The 23421-nt window shown below is 37.5% G+C and overlaps 1 protein-coding gene across 8 annotated transcripts in view; it reads right to left on the reverse strand.

Annotated features, from left to right (window-relative positions):
* The window catches only part of SLC4A10 (solute carrier family 4 member 10), a 146994-nt gene that overhangs the window by 13745 nt on the left and 109828 nt on the right, over positions 1–23421 (reverse strand). For all 8 annotated transcript variants that reach the window (XM_059475481.1, XM_059475483.1, XM_059475480.1 and 5 more), the window contains 9 exons: positions 22333–22507; positions 22014–22147; positions 20420–20665; positions 8674–8779; positions 5915–6076; positions 5552–5665; positions 4873–5034; positions 1892–2143; positions 596–664 (listed from right to left, as the gene is read on the reverse strand). In XM_059475481.1, the coding sequence (XP_059331464.1) occupies positions 596–664; positions 1892–2143; positions 4873–5034; positions 5552–5665; positions 5915–6076; positions 8674–8779; positions 20420–20665; positions 22014–22147; positions 22333–22507 (1420 nt within the window). The remainder of the gene's footprint in view (positions 1–595; positions 665–1891; positions 2144–4872; positions 5035–5551; positions 5666–5914; positions 6077–8673; positions 8780–20419; positions 20666–22013; positions 22148–22332; positions 22508–23421) is intronic.

Raw genomic sequence — 23421 nt, forward strand, 5'->3', positions numbered from 1 at the left:
CACAACCCCAACCTGAGTGCTGGAATGCCAACTTCTGCCAGCTACTCCTCCCTGAGGCCACTGCAGGAATGCTGCCCTTCCACTAGACTCGACCCTTCACCCTGAAGTGCTGTGGCTTGGGAGCTCCCCCTCCCTGCCTGGAGCGTTTATCTGCACAGGGAAGACCTTCAAAATTTCACTTGTGTTAATTTTAGGGCAAGTTAGCCCTAAAGGCAAAGTTCAAGTTAAGGGTAGCCCTGCAAAGGAACTTGAAAAGGCAGCATGCAAGCAAGAGAATGGGCTGGCAGCAGAGAGGGAAGAGCCCCTGGTAGTTATTACTCAGTTTTTAGGCTCAGCAAGATTCTCTTGATAACAAGAGAGAACAGAAAAATCAGCAGCCAAAAAACTGGAGAAAAAATGGAGCACATGACCTAAAGGGAATACTCTATTTAGAGAGAATCCCTTTTCCTTTTAAGCAGTCACTTTCAAAAATTTAAGGTTGGCAAGATTCCTTTAAGATTATACACAAAAGCTAATACAATAATATAAGAAGAATAGCAATATTTTTTTTATAGAAAGCGTCGTCAATAACACACTCATCATAAATCCATTTTACCTGAATTCCCTTTAGAGATGAAGCACCCATGTAAAGAAACACTCCATAAAGCACTGGCATAGGAATAAACTGCACAAACAAGCAGAGAAAGAGAAGAGCATATTAAATACTACTTAACAATTTTAAACGCTTCTAGAAAGACATTCAAAACAGTTGAAATACAAAGTGCCATATGCCTGCATTAATCAGACAAGTTGTAAATTCAGAGTCACTCAATTATAAATTAATAATATTTCTCAGAGTATAAAGCAAAAGAAGAATCTGGCTCTGTAGTTTTATTTTCCTCTCATGGCCAGTTATTACAATATTCTTAATTCCCTATTAATACAATTAACAGAACTCCATAAAAAAAATTAAAGCCTTAATTTATACTTAAATTCTTTACTTTAAAGACAGCTCAGAAAAATGTTCAAGAGACATAAAATACTTCTTACTGCTAAAAGTAGTATTTTGTGCTATAAACATTTAAAAATGGGTGAATGATTCCATGGAATGATTTTTAAAGAGACAATTTAAATGTTCAGGTTCACAACATAAACTGTGTAGGCAAATGAGTATGTCCATGGAATCTGTTAGAAATGTTAAATACACGAAATGCATGCTCTGTGTTTTCAAAATGAAGGCTTTATGATATACTCAAAATACTGCTGGGAAGTACAATTTCTAAGGACTTATTGCCCTCACTGCCACAATATTCAAGACTAAGTTCTGGTTTTATTAAAGCCAGTGCCAAAAATCTCACTGATTTCACAGAGGCCAGATAATTCTTTTAAAAGTATTATATTACATGTATATAGGGTATTATATATGATTGTAACTAGAGACCCTTTTTCAGGACACTGGTGAGCTGTCTTGAGCATGTAGGAAGCATGAGATAATTTTTCTGTTCATTTCCAAGAAACAAACCATAGAACTTCTCTTGCAACTGTGAAAATATTTTTAAATTACTTGGAAACCACAAAATGTTTTTAAATTATCTAAATAAATTTTAAATTGGTATAATGAGACTGTTTCATGGTAATTTGCATGGGCCCAAAGTACTGACAAAGTGTGAATACAGCTCAATGGCAGAATTCCCTTTGACTTCAGTCAGACCAGATTTTCATTACAAGGTTTTTATTTTAAAAATGCTAGGCACTTTATTAAGCAAAATTAGAATTCCACTTGAAACTCTCATTGAGTAACATTATGCTGGTTAGTAATGTGCCTGGAAAGAGCATTCATTAGATAATACAGTAAGAGCAGTGAAATGTTCAGTGCAGTATTGATTACCTTTCCCTTACTTCCCGAAATTACCTTTAGAATACTTGTCAAAAAGACAGATGAGCCCATAAGGATAAAAATCATGAGTCCTGTGACTCTTTGCTCCCGGATTCCAAGAAATTTCGGCTGCTCCCCTGGAGCAGAGCACTCTGATTCCAGTTTTAAGCTGTTCACATGGGAAATGGAGAGGACAGTGGCTGCAACAAACCATGGCAATCCCATAATAGAGCACACACCAAGCATCACTGCCACCATGAGTAGGTCGAGGTGGTATCCACATCCTTTCTGTTAAGAAAAGTAAGGATGGAAAGAAATGTAAAATGACATCTGAATTAAGGAGAACGCTCCTGGCAGGCATTCCTAATGAACAGCTAGAGACAACAGAAAATTTGAGACTTGTAGGAAAAATAGAGCTTCCTTCTCTGTGTTATCCAGGCTGGGTCAGTAGGGATGGAGACTGGTTATCTCAGGGGAATTCCTACTGGTTCACAGTCAGTGCTCAATGTCACTGGACTCCTTCCAGTTGTGAGTTAAGTGTATCACAAATCCACTCTACAGTGGGTACCAAACAGCTTTCCTGCTTATAAAGTGGCTACTGGTGAGACACTGGAAAATACATACATTTTCTGTTTTAACTAAGTCTCCTCTGTGGATAACAGTGAGCAGAACATCCAGCCAACTTCCCACTGATCTTAGTAGACCTTCCATCCATTCTTACAAAGAGGTGGAAAAGTATGTATTTTTATTGGTCCCTACATAAAAATCCACAACATTTGCAAAGTCCCTTTATGCTAGAAGGGTCCATAAAACCACAGTGTTCCTTCTAAAGTTTTTTAAGATGGTAAGCACATGATACACATTTTCAGTAACGTACTTTCAATCTTAGATAAGAGCAGATAGCTAGAAAATAAGATACATTAAATTAAAATATAAAATCTATTAAATTAAAACATTAAAATAAAATATACAAAATTAAAATTAAATTAAAATATAAAAACTGCTTTATTGGTTTCCTAATTCAAACATAGCATCATAATATCCATAGGAAAAGTCAATACAAAACCTTTGGGTTTGGATCACTTCTGTAGTGGTCAAATGCTACATAAATTTACCAACAGGTGGATAATGGTTTGCTTTCAAGCATAAAACCCTTTGGCTGAGTCTTAGATAAGATTAAAACCCAATGACTATCCTCACTTGAAAAAGAAAAATGCATCAAGCTTGGTTCTATAGATATCTGCTACCATAGCTGAACCATAGCTGAGTGGGATATTTCACTTCAATTTTAGCAAGTATCCAGGACATCCTCACAGCTGCAAGCAGCAGCTGAGGCTATTTTCTTTTAAAAAGTCAGGTAGTTAGCCATGTCCACAAAACTTTGCAATATGGCAACAAATCCAGTGTCATGGTCTGATGAAACAGCGATGTTCATGCAAACAATGTGAATATGTTGAACCATAATTTTGCCTGTAAACCCATGCAAATGCCTTTTGACATAAAAAAAGTAACTAAACTAAACTTGGAAGGGTTTGCTACAGAGACTGCCAAAAGCTGAAATGTGCACTATCCAGAATTTGCTATGGGAAGTATAAAAAAAGAGGGGAAAATGAGTTGGAAGCAAACAAATCATTTCTTTATGAAGACAACTTTTACTTCTAAAATGGGAAGCGTCTGGGTTTATGAAAATGTAAGCCACATATCAAAATGAAAATGCCATCTTATTTGCTTACATTATTTAAAAAGGGGGAAAAGTAAAGAAAATGAAGAGAATCAACTCTAGCAACCTTCCTTCACTCCCCAAAAGTGCTTATGAGTCTTATCTCCAAGACACATCTTGACAAACTCAGAGATGTGTCAAACACAGATATTAGTTACAGGCACAATGCACTCAAAGAAAGAGTTTAATTCTAAATCCTAACAGAGACACCTTTTTTTACCTTCTGACACATTTATGAGGAATGTATCTGCTAATGCATACAGAATCCGAGAGCATTTCCTCACATTCATACATGATCTGAGGAACCTGACATATGGGAAGAAAAGGAAGCATAGCAACAGGTGATGCTACACCAGACCCCAGCAAAACTAAAACGCAGCAAGACAAGGGGGCAGCCAGGAGGACCATCTGACTCCCAGATGCCAGTGCTGAAAAAACACATTCCAAAGCTTGGCAGCAAATTCCTGCATCTGTCAAGTTAACCACATGCAATGCTATGGATTGACATGAAGAGCCAGGCTGACAAAGAGGGCAAAAAAAGAACATATCAAATGTCACAATCATCCAAGAAGAGGCAATGCAAAGTGAAGGTTGCAAATGCATTTGCTAAAGCAACTTGGGATTGGATTGCTGCTTATTAAAAGTATGTCAAAAAAAAGCCTAAGCTTGCTGCATATACATGTACAGAAACCTGCTGCTAGATTTTGCCCAACAGTTTTTCAGAGGGGTGATGTCCCTTTTTCTCTCTCCATCTGTAGGCAACTAAAGTGTTAGAGAACAGAGCAGGAAGTTGTCCTATGTTGTTTTAAGAACCCATTGTGCCTCTAAGGCTCAGTTTTATTCTTCTCCCTTCTTTAACATAGGAAGGGCATTAAAAAAAAAAGGTGGGTAGAACCACAGAGAAGGATGAAGAGAGGGAAAAAAATCTTGTATCATGAAATAACCCCTTTTTAAAGTTTTTAAAAATCCATCCAGTAGAACAATACTGTCAATACCTGAAGAGGCCATTAAGATTGTGGTACTATTAACTTGAAGGGTTTTTTTTTTTAGTGAATGAATCCTTCTACTAAAGCACAGAAGGCAACACTTTCTTAACTCAGAATCTGTATTCCAAATAACATTCATAAAGTCCTCTGTAAGGCAGTGGATCACTGACACAGGGCACAGGCACCACACAGACCAACCAAGAAAAAAGCACAAAAATTTAAAGGGGTTCTATATAATATATTACAAACTAGCATACTAAAGTAGATGGATACACATTACAACAGTGAAAGTATAAATTTTGACTGAATACCTTTAGTTTGTGTTCTTTTCTATTGATAATGACAGCTGTGATCTGCTGGTCCATAAAGATAAGGATAGTACAAAGCAGGGCTGGAATTACAGCAGCTATCACTGTCCACCAAGGATTAGGCCCCAGAGGAGTAATAAACCAGCCACGATCATCTCTGGTGGGCTACAAAAACAGTCATGCAAGGCCAGTCAGAGCTGTAAGGATTATTCACATTTCAATTTCACAAGAATACATACAAAACATTATTAGGATATGGCTTCCTTTAAAACCAACCTATATAGAGCACTAAAAAACATGCTAGACTACCTCTGATGCCAAGCCAAGAAATTACATATAATAAAATATATAATAAAATCATCTGGATTATTACAGGTTACACTTGATACAGTAAACACAAAATTTGGGGGAAGCCCCAGAACATTAGAGTAGTTTAGAATTTGGGTGATTCAAGCCCTGTTAATTTCTACAGAGGAAATAAACATTAAGAAGCATGAAAGAGCCTGCTAGGAGAGGTGCACTTACATGATCCATAAATCAGAGAGGTTGCATAATTACTTGTGAACACAAAAAATTTAAAATACAATCACTACTCCCTGATGATGATAATAAACAATTATAAACCCATCATAGTAGATTATTTTGCAAAATGATAAAGCAGTGCAATTTATCATCAACTTACCTTAAAAGCATTTGGAACCTGAAGTTTTGGTGATGGAATTCCAATGGCATAGTCAATTAAAACCATGGACAAAATAGTGAGAAAGACAGCAAAGTCGCTGACAACAGAGCGTACCTACGATTATTGAGAGAAATGACAATTTCAACTAAAACATTCAGCTATGACTTAAGATTTTTCTTCACTGTTTTAGTACAGCTTACAGTTTTAGCTTACAGCTAAAACCATGCTTATTCTGATACGAGTTTCTAACAGAGAAAAATGCCCTGTCTACTTCACCAGCTGTTAACTGATTTTGCAATGCAGATAGAATTCATACTTGGACATGACTAATGGCAACTTTGGAATTGGAATAAGGGCACACACCTTAGTAGGGAAGTACCGGCTGGTTTTGAACTGCTTCAGGGTGGATGAGAGCGTTACTGTGGAGAAGAACAGGATGACAGACCAGAAGAGGACGTCTGGAACGTAAGGGCCATGATGACCACAGGCTCGCCCAACAAACTCGCCGTGAAACTTTTTACATTCCTATCAGGAGAGAAAAATAGTGTTGTTCTAAAAATTATCAATGCTTACACTAACATTTTCTTCCCAATTTCTCTCCTAAATTGTATTACTAGAAATAGTAAAACAATTTCTAGATATTTATTCTTTTAAAACATAAAACTCACTAGTCTGCATGGAAAATTCCAAAAGTAATCTCTTTTTTAGCCATATTAAATTATGAAGTCACTAAGACATACCATAAATAAGGTCATTAACATAAAAACAGGGTTTCTTCAAACTCAGCAAGTACACTGATTTATTTTCTGTGGACAAATACAGATTTATACTTATTAACACTCTCCAAGTGTGGAAAGCAAAGTTCAAAAGGCACAAAGTCTGCTCCTGGTGCATTCTCAAGAACTGCTTTTTTGTTTTCCCTTCACAGCCCCAGCAATTGAAGAAAAAGCTATTTAGGACGCATGGCATTGGGCTAAAAGGACCCCAATACATTTAATACCACACGGGGGCAGCACATCCTGTAAATTGTTTTTCTCTTACAACAAGAGCTGATAAAATGCCCGAAAACCCTAAATCTTTAACATCAATTATATTTAATATAATTTATTATCAATATGCAGATACAGTAGAAAGCATTTCGAGTACTTCTCCACTACTATCCTTAGTCATCTAAAATCGTAAAGAGTAGCTCTAGAAATGTGAGCTGCCAGCTCTGGACTCACAATCCTTTCCATCTTCCCAATCCCTCCACATGGAACAGAAAGAAAATGAAAAATGAAATGCAGCACCAAGTGTCAGGGATTCCAGGAAAAAATATCCTGCCACATCAGGAACTTTTTGTATTAAATAAAGTGTGTCATTGGCTCATCACACTCACTGCACAATTATCCTGATATGGGAAACTTTGGCTTTAAAAAAAGATTGTCTTGGAAAAAACCACAATTGCTATTTGATGACTGTGAGACAAAGGAGCACAAGGTTTTTTATACTGCTATAGCAGTAAACTTGGGATGAAGTTGATCATACGCCTCTTGAAGAGGATTTTGTCACCATCAAAATCCTCTTCACACTTGTCCAAAATCCTCTTCATACTTGCTCCAAAATCCTTTGCTCACACTTGGTTTGTCTTGAAAGCAAAAAATAATCATTGGGTTTTAAGAGAGAATGAGAATCCAGAACTTCAGAAACTTGAAACATTTCAGCTAGATATAAGAAGATATGAGCAGTAAAAGAGACATAATGGGGTGAGTCTGACCAAATATTTACAGACAGCAATGTCTAATCTCTTACTGCAGTTCTCTAGAGCAGAAGTTTCTTGATGGTGCTTGCAAGAACTAAAGATACAAAAGTACAAAAAAAATCAGTTATTTCTTTGACAACTACAGGGACTCATGGGAAAAGTTGGTCAGTTATACTGCTACCTATGTAAACTCAAGTTTTGGTAATAAGATTTCACAAAAGTTTTGAAGGGTTTTATATAATGCAGCCAGTCTTTTACATTTATAGTTAAAACAAAATCTGTTATTTTAAATCTCCTCAGCTGCAAATGTACTCTGAAAAACACTGTCAGAGATCTGAGAAAGTGAGAGGAGGAGTCTGCTCCTGCACAGATGCTCTTAGAGTGTGCTGCAATTTTGAGAATATTCATTCTGGACTGCTGGAATCCCTCAGGCCAGCAGTTCTCAACTTTCTTTCTGCTGTTGCCACACCAGCAGAGTTGAGGAGCAGTCCCTGCTCAGAGGAAGGCATGGAAGCAAGACAGAGCAGCCATGGAAGACAGCTCTAACTTAAAATGAGTTCTTCTGCATTCCTGCCTTTGGAAAAAAAAAAGAACAGTATCTTCTGGAGACAGTCCACTGGATTGTCTTTTAAGTATTCAATTTGATTATGCCTGTGATTTGGTTAATTCAGTTATCTCTTCAGTCTGGTGTCTTTTGCACTCAATTCTCTTTGACTGTGTAATGAAATGATCCCTTTGCAGGAAAAAGTGGTGGCCCAATCTCAACACAACATTTTAATCAAGCTGTAAATGTCACTTTGAAAAAGGCAAACTTGAATTATAAAATCCTTTAAACATAGAAAAGTGTACTCTTAAGAAACTTGTTACACATTCATGCAAGCCCCACTAAGCTGTAGCTTTATCCCCTTCCTCCCCTGGGAAAAGAAATTACAGAATTTAAGGTGAGAAAAAAGTGGTCATTGAAGAGAAATTTTCTCCCCATCCTCTTTTTTATAGCCTGAACTACTGCAAGAGTGTTTTAGGGGAAATAAAGGCTTCTGATTCTTTCTACACAAGGGAACTTTGGTTTTGCCATCTGGCAGAATTTAGGACAAATTCATTGTCATTTGACATGTTTGACTTAATCTCAGCCAAGCTCTTGTGCTAGTGTGTCAAGAAGGTTCCAAAGCAGGGCATAAAATGCACACACTTGCTGCAAAAAGCTTACAAAATGAGATAACACTATAAAGTTCATGTCAATTTTTGTTAAGTATCTTTTATTATTTATTTGAACAAATATGAGCAGGAAAATTGGTAATTTTTAAAATATTTTTGTTGCAGTAAGATGGACAGACTTATTTATGCCTATGCCTTTATTTATTAAGTTCCCAAATTTACTTACTGACACAGTTAGGTTCCCCCATGGCACATCAGATGCAGATATATTGTAGTCCTGCCAGTATTGTAAGGTTTTATTGCTAGGATGCTCTGGTTCCACACAATTGCATCTGAAAAGAAATATAATTTTCCTTAATAATGAAAGATATATCAGATATTAATCTAAATCTTCATTTTTAAGATACATTGAAATTATGCTCTACATTGGCAGATAATTTTAGTTCAAATGAGTTCAGTAGATGCATGCTTTGAAGCAGTTTGTAGTTCAGTAGCCAGTGCTATTACTGGAGCATCATTTGCTGTGAGGTGCAAATGCATATATAGTACATAACGTGACACATTCCAACCACTGATCACATTAACTTTTACCACCTGTCTTCTTCCTCATCTATTGATACTTCTGAGCACAGTTTGAAATACTGAGAATATGCTGGCCCTGTTCCACCCTCTTACACCTAACACTTCTCTACATGGACATTAGATGCTATGTACAGCTCCAGGCTGATCCATTTCCCAAATAACAAACTCTCTGTGTCCTCTTTCTTTCCTAGATGGAAACATGCCTTTGCAAGCAAAATTGCCCAACTACCCAGTCAGCTGTCAGGGCTCTGAATGTCAGGATCACCAGCACAAAAATCTCTCTGAACTCTGTGTCCCTTGTTTCTCCTTTCCCCACAGCTGCTGTAAAAGCACACTTTTCATTCTAAATTGTGTATTTTAACATGCAAAATGTGACGAGGCAGTGTAGGAGGACAATAAGTAATTTAAAAATAAGTAATTTAAAATCAAAATGAAATCTTTAAAGCCTCTGAAGCAACTGTGGGAGGCTTTTTCTTTGACAAAGCCTTCAAAACATCCAGGATACTCTGTAGGATCCAAGATGTCAAGTGTGCTTTGCAATACGCTTTAAATTAATTCTACTTTAATAATCTGTAGCACCATCGAGTCTGCTAGTATTTTAATGTGCTTATGATGACTTTAAATAAATTGTGTACTCTCTGATAAAGTTTTCAGGAGCAGCTGGGGACAGGATAACATCTGACTATCGCATGCAGAGCCACTGAACATAAATTGCATTACAGCTGTAGCAGAATATCAGTTTATTCACTTACCTATGCTATCTATTTTCTATGTGACTGTTTATCTTTCCACAAAATGACAATACTCAACTAGATTAGTATGATTTTCTATATATTAAATTCTACCATCTACACCATGAGGACACAACACTGACATTCTATTTCAATTACAATACTATACATGTGACAACATCTGCATTTAATACATAGAGATGAAAAGATGCAGGTTGTCTTTGTGCAATTCCTTGATTTTATTTTAAATGCAGCTATTTCCAAAATAAAGAGAAAACCCCCACAGCCCATGAACAAAAAGGAAAGAAAAAAAAAACAGAAAAAAAAGCAACTGCATTCGGAGAAGTTGAGGGCCTGAGCCAAAAGTCCTTGACTGGATCTTTCCAACATATTTAATATGCTTTGGATCAGGCCCTAAGTGCAGCATGAACACGTGTTCAATGCATAGTCCAAGGTATTACGGGATGGGTTAAATGAAGCACATCACTACCAGTGAGCTACAGGAGCAGAATAAAGCCAACAAACAGTATGGCTGCATCATGTATTGCAAGGGAGTATTGGATGCTCATGCAGCAGTCAGAGGTGGCTGTGTGAGGTTACTGCTGTTTTCTGGGAGCACAGGAGCTCCTGGCCCTGGTGTCCATCGCCGATCCAGCTGGCCGGACGCCGGGCCAGGCTTTGATTACAGCCGGCCAGGCTGGCAGGGGCTGCTCACTCAGACACTTCCTCACTAGAAGGGGAGACTGTGCCTGTCGCCAGCACTACATGGTACAGCTACCCTTGCTGCAAACTGCAAAATTACATTTAAAGGTTAGAGGAGCCAACATTTCTATTTCCTCAGAAATGTGACACTTGAAGCTATAGTTTAATACAGCTCAGGTAAATCACCTTCAGATTAGGTCATTTGTTTATTTCTATAGCAATATCACTTTCCTCCTGCACAGCATTCCAGTCTGGTCTTTACCAAGCTTCACAGGCATGTAGCAATGGCCGACTGATGATCAGCAAATAAGGGACTTGTGCAAACTACACCCACACAGACAAAAATCACCCTGCATAGTGCTTCTGTCACTGAATGGGGGCAGAGCTAGGCCCTAACTGTGGAGACCAGATCCTGTTTCTACTCAGAAGACCATTCAAACAATGATCTCAGTGTTTTGATATCCACAACATTGCATTGCTTTCAATATTGTACGTGTTTTGGCAACACTGACATTTTGATGTGAGATTGTATCATGGTATTACTGTCTTCCAGCATCCCACTAATTGCTTAACATTATAGAACTGTGAGATAGTAAAACACTCCCTGTCCACCCCAGAAAACACAAATGAAGGTACCATTCAGCACCAAAACATAAAAACATTATCTACCAAGATGTGTTGTTTCACAACAGATTTAATTGCTTCAATGATAACTATTTCCCAATGTAACTGACCTTCAAGGATAATCTCACATTAATGAAATAATGCTTCCTACTTTAATATTTTTAGTATTTTAGTCTCTTTCATTGCCATTTTTACTTTGAGTAGTTTTGCCAGAAAATGCAAAATACGCTGAATAGTTAGCACTAACACATCCTTCTATTTTCCTGATAAAATATTACTCAGAATGCTGGAATAAGCAAAAAAAAAATTTCCTCTTGGGAGTTCAAATGCCCTTACATTCTTGTAAAGTTGTTTGAAGTGCTGAGCACTTGCCCATGACAAGGGATCTGTGGGGAGTTTATGCTATTACCAAATGAGTTATAGACTATACAAACGCCTGTATTTTCTAAGAAACCTATTCATCTTTAAATACAGTACCAACTTAGCAATGTACTCTTGTGTCTTTGAATGATAAGTCAGCAATCATCTTCCTGATACTAAAAGATTCAAAAGGATTCTTTTGATTCTCTTTCATCCTGGCTAGAATAAAGACAGGGAACAATCTGACACTGGTTGTGGTAACAAAAGCATAGGTGTCACTATGGGGGGGCAATCTTTGCTGCCAATCTCAACACATCCATTTCATCACACTGATGACAGAAATAAATAATTTTTCATCTTTACCCTTTTGGATATGGCAAGACATTCTGATCTCCTGGTAGCAATTCAGATGTTTAGCATGGGTGACTGTACACTCCATGGTGTCTGTGATATCCATGATGAGTTACCAGATATGAGAGGACCTTCGTTGACTCATGCCTTTGTTTTCAAAGCAGCTGGAGGCTGAGAGATCTAAAGTGGCACTAGATACCCAGTTACAGGCCTCTACCTGTATTTAAAATGTCCGTATTTTGCAGCTAGAATGGTATGAGTGGAGCTTGTTTTCTTTTAGGGTATTTAAAAATCTAATACAGTCTAAAGAAAGCAGATTATACTTCTGAGGTAGATAAACAAACCATTTCAGACAAGATAGTCTTCAGACAACTCAGAACTGTTCTAAGATGAGAACTGACAAAATGAGAACGTAACAAAGAATAACCTGAACCTGCTAGCTAGAAACAATAACCAGAGCAAGGAGTCTTTATTGCCCATACACCTTCCAAAGCACTCAAGAAATCTCAGGCAAATCAGAATGGAGAACAAAGGTAGATTAGAAATAAAAAAAATTAGGACTGCATGACAGACAGGTATTCCCTGGAGCCTGTATCTCTCTCCCTTTTATAGGAGGATCAAAATTTCAGCATAATCTTCAGCACCAATTCAACTGTAACATATAGGCAGTATAAGGTCACTCCCCACTTCCCTTCTTTGTCCCCCCTAACTCCCCACAATTTCATAGTTGTTTTAGGTTTTGGTTCATAAGTCTCAGTCTCGTTCACTTCATTAATTAGAGACAGCCATCCTAACTTTGCTGCATGCAACATCTACAACTTGTCCTGTTTTCAGAGAGCAGAGCTAGGATCCCACAAGAGCAACTTCAGGAAATCTCAGATAACTATCTGTGTTCTTTGTTCCACAAAAGGAACAGTTATTACTATCCTTAATAGCACCAAAAAGACTGTCTGTATTATCCCTCTTTCTCTGGACTATGTGAAAGGGAATATTAGTTAGCAAATTAAAATCCTGTCGCTTTATATGTCAAGTTGGGGAATATTTTCCCCCTCTTTTTTAGATTGGCAATAAAATACAAATATCATGGCTGCTCAACAACTAAAATGTTCTTTACTAAAACCACTTGCATCCTGACTCTAATTTTCTGTTAACTGAAAAACAAGAAACTTATTTCCTACATTTAATTTTTCACTTCAAATTAACCCCAGTCTAGTCTTTCCAATCCTTACAATATCCACCTCTTACTCCTGCTTCTTTGGATTATTTCTTCACCATTTTCTTCTCTTTACTCTGTCATGCATGCTCTGCTCCCTACACAGGCTTTAATGTAGCATGGTGCCTGTCCAGCTTCAAAGAAGAGCCTCAGACAGTGTTTTTGTGAGTAAATAAACCACACTTAAACAGCGCAGCTCCCTTTGAAAGCCCCATGGCCATTCATCCCACGGCAGTTGCCATTTTTCAGTAGCAGGTTTTCAAAACTAGGAGGCACTTACTATCAATGTTTTTCTAAAATTCAACAGGCATTGGTTTGGATCTCTTATTTTCCAGCATTTACATATTGTATGCTCCACCTATTTGTACTAGATAAGGATATGATCTATAAAAGATGCAACTGCAGCTTCTTCCTGATTAGTCAATGTACCATTTCCCCTTGCTAGAAGGGAAAAATGCCTTTCTGGCTCACTTAAGATAGCCTGAGAATGAGATTTGCTCTATATGAATATGTATAATACTTAAAAAACTGCAGGCAAGTATGACAAATAAGTTGCAAAATGTGCTTGTTTAAACAATATGTCTCACTGAATATCAGAGCACATATTTGGTAGTATGAGTAGGAAGGTTTTCCCCTAGCACAGAGGATGCTCTGAGCGTGCTGTGCACTGATCACTTCACAGAGACAGAGGAAGATGACAGCATGAAATGGAAGATAACATCACCAGGTTTGTTTTCAAAGTAAGGTATAGGTATTCTTTATGTTGCATTTACAAAGCTGAAGTATATTAATAGCACTATTCTATGCATGTTTAGGTTTCCTCCAAATATACCATTTTCATGGGAATTATGGGCATTCACAGAATCCTTCTGTTTGTCTAACAACTTCTATGAGAAAAGGACAACAACAGTATCATAAAATAATACCTTCTCTGCTTTCTCATACCTAAAATACCTGAAGATCCCTGGCATTTTATTTACCATATATTCCTTCTTGTGCCAACCTTCATACCAACTAAATCAAAGGCTCAGTGGATAAAAGACTGGAAACAAAATAATTAATAGTGATGGAAAATGGACTTGTCAGTTAAATTCTATTCTCAGTATCATGAAACCTTTTCACAGCACAGCTGTCATGGCAAGACAAGATTTTTTTCTTAATTTATTTATGAGTTCTGCCATCCTGAATTACAACCACTGTTATGTGGCCCATCTCTGACAGTCACGAACATCAGTAGGCATCCACAAATATTCTCTAAGGTTACAAGGCTGTATAAGTTTAGTTGGTTAAGCTCAGGAGGAAAACAGAAAAGCCTATTGAAGCACCTAAACAATGCACTCAGCAGTACAATAGTTTCACAGAGAGAGAAACAAAGATAAATCTGAGAAGGGGAACTGATGTTAGCCTGAAGACATCTCAAAGAATCCAGTTCTTTTGGATAGCACATCAGGAGGAAAATAGTGTTTTTTCAAAGGGAAAGTCTAGAAAACAGATTTATAATCATATTGTAGCTTTGTTAACCTTGAAGGTTGAGTTTTATTAGCTATCTGCTGCAATATGCAGTCCTTACATTTGCAGCAGCACTATGGTGTGTAACTGCCATACACAGAAATTCCTATGCAGAAAAGCAGTGCAACTCTGGGGATACTGACAATTCATCTGAAAGCTTTCATTGTGAAATACTTCTAGGATGTCCCTTCACCCTACTTCCAAATTTAAGAGTGCATATATTTGAGGAGAAGAGGTTCAGTATAATGCTGGTACAGAAATAATTACTGCAATACATTGCAGTGCTACATGGTCAGCTTGAGTTTCAACTGTGCAGGTGCAACGCATCAATACACATAAAGGTACTGTAAAAATCCACCCACAGATTTTATGTAAGCCTTCCTAGATTTTGAAAGCATTGTGTAGACCAGGTCTCAACTACAAACTTAATGCTGTGGAGAATTGCTTAACAAGGAGATCCATTTCCAAAGTGGAGGGGACAAGTAGTAGGAAAGACCAAAACAAGGTGGGCACTGCCTGGGTGCAAATGAAGGAGAAAGACACAAACAAGTCAACTGAGTTGGGCAGGCACAGAGAAGTCTTGGAAAAAACAGAATAAAGAAAAAGAAATCCTAGATTCCAAGGTTTGTCAAGAAGCAAAAGGGAACCAGCAGTTAAACTCAGTGATGGTACTTGCATGGTTCTGGGAAAAAGAGGGATATTCTTGGGGAAGGACACACAGTATATGGCACAGTTACTTAACTGTAGGAAAAAAACTATAAAGAAGGGAAACAGAAAATCTATTTTCATATCTAACCTCAAAGAAATCATTACATGAATTGAAATTCAATTACATGCCTGGGACCATAATGAGCAACACTGTGCTCATCATCGCTGACTCTTCTCCTTCCACCTGCAGCTTAAGGGATACAGGGTAAGAACCAACCTAATTTGCATCCAATAATGATGTCTTTAGATTAATTTGTATAGATAATGGAAGATTTAAAACTTGCTTGTGCAAACAGTGGTATGCACAAAACCAATCTTCACAATGCCTTCTAGAAGCAGTAGTTTCTATAGCCTGAAATGATACTGAGATTGACATGATCTTGGCTCCCTAATTACATCAGAGTGGGATTTTCTACTCCTAATGCTTAAGTGCATGTCAATACCAAGACAGATTGCAATATGCATATTACTATGCCAAGAAATCACTTTAAAATTATTCAATGTAATCTGTTAATAATTGAGTAACTTCTGGTAAAGAATTATTAAAACAACATGAATTCATCACTTTGAAAAAAGAATTAATAAAAACCAAAAAGGTAGATAAAATTCATTTACATACCAAAAATGTACATAAAGATCCAAGCAACCTCACCCTGAGAAATAACTGAACTTCTGTATTCCAAGAAAACTATCTTAAAATGCTTGTATTTTAAAGACTACTGGATTGCTTTCTAAATCACATTCCTTTCATCCACAATGCTTATTCTGTTTTCCTTTTAAAACCAGGGGGGTTTATCTGCTCCAATATGGGGTTCTCTTTTCCTAGCAAAAATAATATTTTATATACACTTTAAAACTGATGGGCATCAGCGTTCCAGACAGGTTTCACTAACTGGAGATATATTTGCTACCAGGGTAGGATAAAAACAGGAGGAGGAGAGTGCAGAAATAAGAGAGTTGCTATGCCAACCTACAAATGCTAATGGCATGACAAATACAAAAAGGTCACATTAAAAAAAAATTAGAAAGAAATGCTCTGATCAAGAAGTATTTGTACTTAATTTAATAAACAATGTAGCTACTCTATTCAAGTTCCTTCAAAACAATGCAGTTTAAAAATAAGAAAAATCAGCACCGTACCACACTGGAAATCAGGCTTTGTCCTGCCCTTGATTTATCACTAAAATGCATTATTCTTTATCATCCATATTAAAAATATGATTATCTAGGAAAAAGTTACATATAAATGCTGAATGGATTTGCCTGTAAGTAGATCACTGTATTTATTCTGTATTTCAATACAGAGTATCAAATAAAATTTAAAAATGAGTAAAAAGTGCATTATGCAAAAAGATCATGCAAAAAGGTATTTTTGTCATTTTGAGGTAGAATTCTGTAATAAACTCAAAACCTACCTTCTACTTTAAATGGTAAAATACTAAATGCAATTTTTAAGAAATCTTTTAGGAGGACTTTCAGTCAATTTTCAAATATTTGGGTGTGCTTGATTAAAAACTTTTTTAAAAAAATCCCAACTGTTCTGAATGTTCTCTTCATCTAAGGTGTATTACGGCAGATATTAGTAATGACTCCTGTACTCTCAAATATAAGAGATGCATGCAGTGCAGTATTTTACATAAAATCCTTGCAACAGAGACTGTTTGTAACAGAATTCAAGCCCACCAAAAATACAGAATGGGTTTTCTTTTCACTTGAAATATGGTTTCAATTTGGTTGAAACACCAACCATTTAAAATTACTGCTTTCTTTGTCTTTCTAGTACTCCAAAGAGAGCACGAACAGAATGCCAACGACTTTTCCTGGGTCAAAGTCATGTCTTCACCAGGGCAAAGGAACAGTACTGGCATGTAGACAGACAACCTGCGGACATCAGAGCATTCTCAGAAAGCCCATGGGAGAAAAGAGGACAGCTGGGCCACAGCATTCACTAAAAACTTCAAATACATTCAGTGTTCTGACCATTTTATCATCAACTTTTGTGGTGGGCAACAGAAAACACAGAAATTTTACAGCGCAACCCAAGTTTTCTACCATAGATTGCAGATCCAAGATAAAGTTTTACATAAGCTTTGGTTGAGCATTCAAAGAGAAATGAGTTGCTCAACCTTTTGAAGATCGCCCATGGCTAATTAAAGACCTGCCAAGGCTTTACTAACAATTAAAAACTTGTCTTTAAAATCCCCAAAGAGGAAAATGCAAACAGCTGTTTTAATTAGCAAAACAGCAGATACTAATTAGCTTCTGTAACACAGTATGCTGGTCCTTTAAGGACAAGACCAGTTTCAGCCTGAGTTTGTTACCCATTTAAGCCATAAGTAGAAGGACTGGAATCAAATGCTGCAGGAAAAACTAATTCCTTGTGAAATCAGTATTTCCCAGTTTCAAGTACACAAAAGAGAGATTTTTATTTTGAGTAACTTTCATGCTTATCCATCTTTTAGTTTCTCTTTCCAGAACTCAGTTGAGTTGAGCAGAGACTGAGAGTACTTGAAATGCCTCGTGATGACCCCGTGAGGATAAAAATTGTGATATCTCACCTTCTGGGCAAAAGGCCACTGTGTGTGGACAGAGTAACACCAATATGTGCACATTTGCACAGCAAGCCCACGGAGCTCAGGTTGCATCAAGTCTGCTGTGAAAGCTGATTTGGGCATCTGATGCAGAGTTGTTGCAACTGACCACATCTTTCAATTCTCCCAATCTTTTGGGACTGGTTCTGAATAACTAAGAAATCTCAGATGAAAGAGAAAGGAATGGAGAGATCAGGAGAGGCTGGAATTAGCCTTTTTCTGTGTTCACAGCACAGATCCTTGGACAGCAGCAGATATACTCTTACAAGGTAATCATCATGCATTGATTGTCAGTACACTGCCATTTCTAAAAATCAGTTTCAAAGCTAAAAAAAATGTAAGTTCCATCCCATAAGAGCTGTATGTCTACAGCTGGGCATTTTGCTGTTAGTGGGGTCAGTTGCTACATGCATCATTGATAATAAACAGGATCATGCTACAAGTAGAAGATACAATGTGAGTGCCAAGTGTGAGATTTAATACAAGAGTTTAAAAGGCAATCTATTTGTGCTATCCACACAGAGTGAAAGAATAATAGAAAATATAGGTATGAAATAATAAACTCAAATAACTACAAAAATACTATCTCAAGTTTGATATCAGTGATATCAAATAATTCTGATATATGTGTTTGAAAACACCAGGCAGTGGTGAAATCTTTCTTTCAAACATCTGGAAGACACTTATTGTTCAGGACTTGTATTTGAAAAATCTAAAACTGTTGTGCTGGTATTCCAAAACTGTATGCCAGGACAGGTCAATAGATGTAACTGGAGGATGACAAAGGCTACTCTTTTATCATTCTGTGTGTTCTGCACATTTTACATACATTGCTCAGTTACCAAGAGCAGGCAGCAATAAAACACCACCCTTCAAAAACCAGTCTGGGATTCTGATTATTGCATGGCATTCTAAACAAAACCAACAACATCTATTGATTAATACAAGGATTATAACGAGAAAACATTAAGAAAATATAGACATAACTATGACTGTTCCCCTGCAAGCAGGACTGTCAAACTCATTTCTCTGAAATCTCTAGCAATATTATGGGATTCAGCTAATCATTAGTACAGCTACCCAGGAAACCATGTTTCTTTCCATGACAGATTTTAATACCTCACTCCACCTGGTAAATGTTTTCTAAATAATTTTTTGTCTTTGTATAGCATTTCAACATCTGATTTTCAAAATTATAGGAGGACACCATGTTCAAGGAAAAGAAAAAAATCTGCAAAGACTCTGCTATATGAAGGTCTTCAGAGTAAAATACCTACTTCATAGAAGGTGATATAAGTTATACAAGAGGATATTACCTCAACTGCATGCATGGTCTTGATGCCTGTTGCTTTCTCTTCAAATTAATATTCCTTTGTCTACTGATTAAACTATTAGAGAGGAATAATAATACTTTCAGCATAATGAGAGTGTGTCACAGCAGAACTATGGCTTCTCTAACTTGTTCTGTGTATTAAGGTACATAATGTACATTCAGATTCAGGCTTTGCTAACTATTTTTCTAGTGATAATATACACAAAGCTCAAATGTTTTCTCTGTTGCTGTGTTCTGTTTTTCCCAGCTTAAAATGCAAATGAGACATTTGGTAGAGACACTCCTGTTTTTCCAGTGAACAGAAGATGTGGCACTGTTCAAGCACTGTTGCTTTAGGGCCCCACCCAGCTCATGCAGAGGGTTCAAATGGGTTCAATGAAATAAAGACATTTCTGGAGAGGGATTTTCATTGAAATGTTTTTTAATTAAATTTTATTTACTGATGTGACCAAGCTTAACTGGCCTCAGGACAGACTAGGATCTTGTCCTTTACTAGAACAACATTTTTATTCTCATATCAAAGAAACAGGTCTGTGAGGGTTTACTTCTCAATGAAACAATATTGATAAAAGCAATTCACTTTTTTATTCCCCAAGTAGATTAGTACCTGTTTAAACTTCACAATAAAGTAAAGCTGTTTAAATGGAGCTAGATTAAAAATCTTTGTATTAAGAACAAATTGATTATGAGCTACTGAGATCCATCTAACAATTCCAAGTCCACTTCAGCTCCTGTAAATTAAACTTGGAGCTAAATGCCATGGAGGTAAAAATAAAGGAGGTACATCAATTTATAACCTTTTAGAAAGGTAAACCTTTCAATTTGGGGGAAAAAAAAAAACCAAAACAAAACAAGATAAATATGATATACAAACATTACCTGAATATCCTGTTGCCATGTAAAGATTATAAATCATAAGTACAAGGTTACAGGAAGAGACCATGAATTAAGTCTCATTAAATAAGAATGAATAGAGATCTAAAACCGAGGTCCCTTTAAGTCCTATTTTTAATTCTAGGATTTCCAGGTTAATTATATTGAAGCTTTTCCAAACCTCAAGTCTGGAAATAAATTTTTTACTTATCTTAAGTAAATATGTCCTGCTTGTACACATCCCCCCAGTAATTACTACTTCCATAAGACACCATAGTGACTGAGTAGCTTCTACATGCTGCAACTGCTGCAAACTCTTCCTGCTGTGCTCCTTGCAGAGAAAACAACCTGTGGATAAAAAACCCTAACAGTTTAAGAGAAGAAATCTTACTTACGAGTACTTTGTCAGCAGCTCCAGATTATTATGCATGTTGATTGGATATGTCTCACTGAGATGAAACAGCTTCTCTAAGGCCTCATAAATGAAAATGATGCAGATAAGAGAAGCAAAGGCTTCTTCAGTAAACCGGGTAATGTAGCAGACTAGGGAGCTGGCATCAGTTGCAACAAGGATGATGCACAGGATTGCAGTCCACAGCCCAATGCTGGCTCTCAGAGAAAGGTATGACAACCCATACTCTCTAAAAAGGAGAGAAAAAAACACCAACTCACTCAGCCTTTTGTCCAGCCACATTAAATGGAGACAAGGCAGCTCCAAAATTTCCTTTTTGGGGACAGTCTGAATCAGAAATTATATACTTAATGTGAACAGAAGATCTTATCAAGTCACCTCCTGACCAGAGCTCTTCCCCCAATTAAGAGGACACAAAGAGTTCTATCTCTATTAAAGTAATCACATGAGCAGCTTTGAGAGTAGTCACACACAAAGTGTATAAGGTCCACTCACTTTTTATCCCATATCCTGCTTTGTGAACAGCCAACACCTGTCAATTTCTTTTTAAGCTGTGAAAGAGTAGCTATAACAACTTTCATCAAAATTCTGTAAGCCTAGTGCATATGATAATAGAGCTCCAAACACACCGTGTGACATTATCACAGCAAACTGAAAGGTCTGTCGGAAGGTGCGAGAAATTCTGAGTGCTAAGCGGGGTTTCCTACTCTGTGTTGTGCAGGAGATCCTGCCACACAAGTCCCTGTCACAGCAGTGAGGCAGAAAAGCAGACTGGATAGCAGAGAAGCATGATGGCTTCCAAATGGAGACATCATTTTTACCCACACTGTGGCAGAGACATGACAAGCACAGCACACGAGCCTGAATGTGGCTCTGACACGTCACCCCCTCTCTGTCCAGGTGAGGGAATGGCATTTCTGTATTAGTGACTATTGAAAGAGGGACCACTTCTACTGCCTGCACTTTCTTGGTGAGAGACAAAACCTTTCAAGTTAGGGATGAGATAAACCACTGATTTAAATATATTACCTCAGAGTAGAGAATGAGAATATTCAAAAGAAAACCCAAAAATCCCCACAAACATCCTGAAGCAGTCATTCCCTTCAAAACAGGGGTGGGAGGAAGGGAAGGGAAGGGAAGGGAAGGGAAGGGAAGGGAAGGGAAGGGAAGGGAAGGGAAGGGAAGGGAAGGGAAGGGAAGGGAAGGGAAGGGAAGGGAAGGGAAGGGAAGGGAAGGGAAGGGAAGGGAAGGGAAGGGAAGGGAAGGGAAGGGAAGGGAAGGGAAGGGAAGGGAAGGGAAGGGAAGGGAAGGGAAGGGAAGGGAAGGGAAGGGAAGGGAAGGGAAGGGAAGGGAAGGGAAGGGAAGGGAAGGGAAGGGAAGGCTTTAAAAGGAAGAAATTTAAGAAAAATTCACCTTTCTGCTTTACCGACTCACTGCATAATTTTTGGACTCTGAAACATGATAAAGGCAACAATTTATCTTGTAGTGCATTGCTTAGAATTTCAACTTTGGGATAGGTGTCTCTACTTTTACCTAAAAACAAATGAAGGATGAGGAATATCATGATCTTCACTTACTTGCAAAATTTGAATAAGATCTTCTCAAACACTAAAACTGGTCCTGTGCTGCCAAGAATAGTGAGAGGCTGTCCACCAAAAAGAGAGTAGGCAATTCCAGTCATGGATGCTCCAAACAGTGATTCTATTGCACTCTGAATACAACACAGAGAGAAGTGTCCATAAATTTTCAAACAGGTTCTTTTTGCAATGTCTTAGTCCATAGCCTTCTAAACATTGAAACACCAATATATAAAGGTGATTCATGCAACAGTAAGGAAATACAAACCACAAAACTAGGACTATAAGTTTGTTTTAAAAGTTCAGATTTAACACATACTATACGACCTTCAGTTGCTTCTCCCAGCAGACCACCAAATGTGATGACAGGAGACATGCAAGCACAGTAGAGAAACAAAAATGATGCCAGACACTGCAGACTGAGAGCATCCCTGAAGTCACTCCAGAAGAAGGGGGCTTTTCTTTTGATATCTAAAATTAATCCTCCAAAAAATCTAAAGAAAACACAGAAGAGTACAAATCAATTAAGGTGGCGCACAAAACTTTCTTTTACAATATTGCCTCAATCACACTGCAGAGATGCTACTGTTCCTTGATCAAATGATTCATACTCTTATCCTTCACCCTTCCAAAAAAAAAAAGTTTATAGGAAGCCTGTCTTTGTAACTTCAACCAGGAAATTATTGTGGTTTTAAAACAAACTAATTTCCATGTCTCTTTTATAAATTCTTCAACTCATCATCCAGACACCAAAGTTCTGAACAGTTCCTTGCTCCCATGCACTAAACCAAACTGTTTATTACATGAAATAATTCTTTACATTAATTAGAGAGGTATCACAGTGCCTATTTGCATACATCAGCTTCACATTCTTTATTTGAGAACCTGTTCCTAAATACACTTGATGACAGAAATTAATATATGCTACCATTTTTCAAGGACAAGAGCTGTCATCTTTTGTCATTTACACTGTGTCAAGTATAATCAAATATTTAGGAACAGACGGTCCCTTACAAAATACCATACAGCTAAAGTAAATAACCCCACAATGCTCTTTTCCTCACAGGCACACAATGTATCAGATGCTGCAGAGGTAAAGGAGAAGGTTGGTGCTACTACCTCCTAAATATTAAAACAATCCTTCAAGCTGTCAATTAGCAGGTTCTCTGGTGAGAGAACAACTTCCAGCCAGACTGGCCATCACCTGCCCTGCCCCAGTGTACACCAGCACTGCAGCTGCATCTTTAGCTTAATGCTAAAGGCAGGAACGGTATTTAAATATCAGGAGGCAGCAAAGTAAAACATCTATTGCCCAGCTACAATGCACTAAGGCAGCCACTGACAGCTGATGCACTTACACCACACCACATTAGATGAGAGGAAAGTATTCCTTGGGGCAAATTCTTCA

Source organism: Ammospiza nelsoni, chromosome 7, assembly GCF_027579445.1.
Source record: "Ammospiza nelsoni isolate bAmmNel1 chromosome 7, bAmmNel1.pri, whole genome shotgun sequence".
Classification (NCBI taxonomy): Eukaryota; Metazoa; Chordata; class Aves; order Passeriformes; family Passerellidae; genus Ammospiza; species Ammospiza nelsoni.